Here is a 5,178-nt window from a genome sequence, read left to right as displayed (position 1 = left end):
AGGCGGTGGGTGGGGGCAGGGGCTCGGGAGGCGGGCGCAGGTCAGCCAAGGAGCTGAAGGACCTGCTGCAGCAGAAGGACGAGGGGCACCAGGCCCTGGAGAAGAAGTACTGCGTGGAGCTCCTTCACAGCCTCCTGCAGGTGCTGAGCGGCCAGGACCCGTGAGAACTCAATGCCTCAGCCCCGGGCTGGAAAATGGGGTTCCGGGCTGGCCGTGGTTGGGGTGAGGTGGGCTGAGTGTGGGGTGGGGGGGCAGCTCTGCCCGCACAGATACAGGATGGAAGGGAGCTCGCAGCCCATGTCCAGGCTGGGTACCTGGAACCTGGGACTGGGGTCTGGTCTCTGCCGTTTCCTCGAGGGTGAGCATCCGAATCTTCCTCCTGAAGGAGCAGGAGCCCAGGCCCCTGGTGCCAGCCGGGTCTGGCCCGGCGGATGGGGGTGGGTGGGGCAGGGTAGGGAGCCGTGTGTGCTGGGTAGTCAGTCTCCTTCAGAAGCCACGAGGCTGGGAGCCGATGGGTTGAGTTGACCCAGGCCTGCACTGTCAGTAAGTCCACACAGCGGTCTGTCCTGTATGCGTCTGGTTTCAGAAGGCTGTGTAGACACAACCAACCAGAAAATATTTCCCAAGCCTTTATGGAAGCAGTGCCTCTGTCTCCTCCTCCTGTCTCTCTTCCCTAGAACACCCTCCATAGAGCTTTCTGGAAGGCCTGTGTCGGTGACTGGCTAGCGTTAGACAACTGAGGGATGGTTATTTCCTAGTGCTTGGATCCTGTTGGCAGCCGCTAGTGCCAGGTTCCTGTGTGTGGTCTCTCTATTGTCTCTTCCTTCCTCTGCTTACTGCCCTAATTAAGAGACATCTTTTCTTATCACTGGGTAAGTGTGGTGGCTCAGTTCATTCATTCGCTTGTTCATTCATTCGTGGTGCAGTGGCTGGATGCACAGGGCTGTGTGCAGGCCTTGGGGACACAAAGGCACTGCCTGTCCTAGAGAATGTCCACACAGGCCTGTCGTAAGCTGTCACAGTCTGCAGGCTCAGCATCACCAAGCTGCCACCCAAATCCCAGCTGTTCAGAGATCTGCAAACTCCTGAGCACTGCCACGGTGGCCGGTCTCAGTCCCTGAAGGCTTATTTCACATCCAGCATTACCATAAGTCACATACAGATTCCCGTCTGGTTGTGGGTGTGAGGCGTATGGGAAATACGCATGAATTTCATGCTTGGACTTGGGTGTCAGGCCCCGGCTATCCATGATGAGGATGGCAACGTTCCACTCTGCCCTCTCCCCAGAGCCCATGGCCGGGGAACACTTCTGATCCAGGGGGCAGCCAGTCTCCATTGTAATCACATCTAGGTAGACAGCAAGGATGCTGGAGCTGCAAAGGAGTGTACATGTGTGCACGCCAACACGCATGTGCGGGCATGCCTGCATAAGCTGTAAGGATGTGTGTGCATGACATGCAAGCATACGGACACATGTACCTCTGTGCGCATGCATGAGCATGGACGTGTGGGCACATGTGTGTGTATGGGGGCATGTGCATGTAGGTGCACATATGTATGCATGCTTCTGCATGTGTGTTGGTGCATGTGTGAGTGTCTGTCTTTGCTGGGTGTGTTATTCTGTGCTGCCATCGCTGCTGAATGCGGTGGAGAATGCTGTCTTTCCTAAGGCCTGCTGCTCCTGCCTCCTCTCTCTCTCTCTCTCTCTCTCTCTCTCTCTCTCTCTCTCTCTCTCTCTCTCTCTCTCTCTCCCCCTCCCTCCCTCCCTCCTTCCCTCCCTCTCTCTCTCCTTCACAGCTTCTCTTCTGAGGTACAGGACTCATTCCATGGCCAGGATTACTTTGAATCACACTGAAAATCACAGCTCCAGAAGCATCTGATCTGTGCCCCTCCTGGCCTGGGATGCGATGGTTCTTGGTCTGATCACTCTCACTTCTCCCAGGGGTTTATGGGACAGCTGTGAGGAGGCCCGTCCTCACGTCTTGCTGGGATGGAGGGCATCGGACAGAAGTTGGCAGCGGGGGCCAAGGGGCCACCCCTGAAGCTCAGCCCTCGGCCTAGAGGCCGGGTTTGGACACAGGCAGCCCTCGGTGCTGCTCTGGGACCACAGCGACTTAGACAAGCCCTGCTGCGCAGGGACATTGCCGTCCTGGGACTGCTCTTTTTTCTTCAGTATCACAGGAAATGGAGGAACAGCTGGGAGCATTCTCAGTTCTTTGCCTTCTTAATTTAAGAGCCCTCTCCAGTCTATAAAGCCCAGCACTTTCAAATCTACATTTAATAAACCACAAGATGCAAAGACTCCTGCACATCCATCTACTCATAAATCCATTGTCTTTTGGTAGTGGTTGCATGGTGGCCTGTGCAGAAGCTTTGTAAATTAGATGGCTGGGCTGCTGGGATCCTTCAGACCCCAGAAACCAGCCAACAGGCAGTAGGTCTCATCAACCTCACAACACAAAGCCTTTCAAGAGGCCTCAGCAGGAGAGAGGGCCTCAGGGCAAAGGCTTCTGCAGAGTTATTTATCTCAATAAGACAAGATAAAAGAGGTAGACTAGGCAGGGAAGGGGCGGGCCAGGGGGGTGGGGATGCTCCAGACATGTTTTCTTTTTCCTAAGCTACCGTATTTCTGGGGGATTTCGTGTTGAATTCCTATTCAGACATCTGATTGAGTCACCTGGCAGCCCTTAGTCATCATAGACAACAGGTTCCCTTGGGACTGTCCCCAAACAAGATGAGTGAAGCCACTCATTGAAACCCCGCAGACAGGTCCGAACTCACCCCAAGCCCAGAAACAGCAGAGGAGACCCAGAACTTCCATGGCCGACTTTCCCTATGGTCTCTGTTGCCCCCAGCCTGGCACAGAAGGCAGAGGCTGACACACCCATGTCTCTCCTATTCCTGTTACTTGGGGTCCGGGAGGGCCCGGGTGGGGCTTGTCTGCCCTCTGGTCCTTCTGATTTTACCTCTGATTCTGCGGGACGCTTGAGTGTCCCCATCCCCTTCATTTGTCTATCCTGCCTCAGGTTACTCCTCCAAATGAGAATTCTAGATGAAAACACAACAAAGCAAAAGAGGCTCCTGGAGCACACGTCTAGGCTTCTCCTTCTGGTGGTTTGTAGCTGGAACGGGAACAGGGCAGATGGGTTATTCCTGGCTCCGAGCTGGCACAGGGCCACAGCCCTGACCATTCCCCCCTCAGGAAGCCCGCCAGCCATAGCCCTCCTTAGCAATTATAGCACGGCCACCTGCGGGGGAGGGTGTCACGAAGATGGATCCAGGTGCTGATGGCAGTTATTGTGGAGATTAATTGCAACCCAGCTCAGGAGATCAACCTTACCCTTTGTAACCCGTATGGCTGCTGCTCTCAGTGCAGGAGAGGTGAAGGGTGAATGCCGGGCTTCTGCCTCCATTAATGCTCCCCTGGCTGGCTGGGCCAGGAGCCACCAACTCCAGTCCCTTGGTTTTTGTGGCAGGCTGGGTGCTCAGGTGTGGTCCCTCCAGGCTGAAGAGGACCAAGCTGTCCAGTCTGAATGTGGAGGACACAGGAAGTCTACTGGGAGGGGGGCAGGATGGCACGGTGCTCGCCAGGGCTCAGACACTGCCCGTGACCCCCGACCCCCGACCCCTGACCCACCATGGTGGCTTTCCCCATGTGGCGTGCCCTCATGCCTTTTCCCACCTCGGGAGCCTGAGCTCCTGGCAGGCTCCACTTGGTGACCCCTTCCTGGGGTTACTCAAGTTCTCAGATGGCTCTGCTCTCTGGCCCCTCTGGACCCCACGCTGTAATTCAGCACCACACCTCCTGCTGTTCTGCTGTGCTCTTGTTGTGTAGTAATCTGGAGATACAAGACTGCAAGGTTTTTTTTTTTTTTTTTTTTTTTTTAATTTCTCAAGAAGCCACAGGCACACACGGCTTTCCAGCCCGGCTGACAGAGACAGGGCTCCCCTGTGCACTCCTGCACTGGACAGTCCAGTCCCTGGCTGAAGGTCCAGGTATCCTCTCCATAGTCACCTTGTCACAGACTCCAGACCACTACAGAGGAGAGGCGCGCACAGCTGTCTCTGCATCGATTTCTCTCTGATGCCCCCACTCCTCCTGGGGACACTTGGCGGCCCTGTCTCTTGGAAATGTGATGACTCAGGTTTTCTTGAGTGACACCCCTCTTCTCTGGCTGACATCCCCAGCCCAGGGCCGATTCCGTCTCCCCTTTCTTCTATGTTTCCACATTGCCTGGGTGCAGGGCCCAATGTGAATTCCATGCCCCGTCAGGAATCTCTGTGGTTCCACAGATCCTCTCATCTGCTTTCTAGAAAGACACAGGGACACGACTCTTACTTACTTTAACACTCGGCAGACTCTAATAAGAAAGGCGGGCAGGCTGCAGTTGCCGGGCACTCAGAGCCAGGCAGCAGGTGGTACTGGAGTTATTAAAGTTGTCATCGCGTCCGTGGGGATCAACATGCCAGCTGGTCACCGTCAAGTCCTCAGGCTTCATTGCCTGCTGTGCCACTGGATGCCAGTGTCAATCAGAGGCGTCCACCTGAGCCTCGCGGTCCAGAGTTAATGGACGTGGCCCATGCCCCCAGGGCTGACCCTGGCCCATCTGCTCTCCCAGGAGTCGAGGGACAGCTTCTGTCTTGTCCACTGTCCACCCTAATGTGCGCTGGCGCGTAGCAACCAATCCATAAATACCCAGGGGTATTTAAAACACAGCCCCTACAGCCTTTGGGGGACCATCTGCTGAGCTGACTTCTGCTGGAAGTGGGGGGTGAGCCCTGCATCATGTGAGCTATCCCAGCCGGCTCTGCTTAGGCCCCCTGGCTTAGGAAGGTCTCCTTGTCCACAGGAGGAGATGCTTGGAGGACAGGGGGGGGGTAGGAACTCTGGGGCGCTGCTCTGGGAGTTGTCTCCGTGGAAGTCGAGTGCTTTCTCCTATGGACAGAGCCAGTCTCCAGGGGCAGAAGGGGGCTTTCCTTGTCGGGCGTGAGGAATTACATGCTTCAGGGAAGGCCTGACCGGCGCCCTTGCAATCTTCCCAGACACCTCCAAACTCTCATTACTTGCCCACATGAAATCTCCCCTGGAGGACAAGTCTCGGGAGCACAGCGTCCTCATGGTGGGAAGAGGGCAGCAAAGCAGGAGTGAGGAGGCAGGATGGGGGCTCAGGCTCCTTG

At 56.0% G+C, this 5,178-nt stretch overlaps 1 protein-coding gene across 1 annotated transcript in view; it reads left to right on the top strand.

The window, feature by feature from the left end:
- The window catches only part of Dock2 (dedicator of cytokinesis 2), a 145,190-nt gene that overhangs the window by 42,837 nt on the left and 97,175 nt on the right, over positions 1-5,178 (top strand). Inside the window, 3 exon segments of the mRNA XM_090320794.1 lie at positions 3-160; positions 2,856-2,929; positions 5,044-5,145. Of these exon segments, the coding sequence (XP_090176920.1) occupies positions 3-160; positions 2,856-2,929; positions 5,044-5,145 (334 nt within the window).

Source organism: Megascapheus bottae, chromosome 29 (genome assembly GCF_031878675.1).
Source record: "Megascapheus bottae isolate mThoBot1 chromosome 29, mThoBot2.hap1, whole genome shotgun sequence".
Lineage (NCBI taxonomy): Eukaryota > Metazoa > Chordata > Mammalia > Rodentia > Geomyidae > Megascapheus > Megascapheus bottae.
This window is presented reverse-complemented; position numbering and strand designations above follow the sequence as displayed.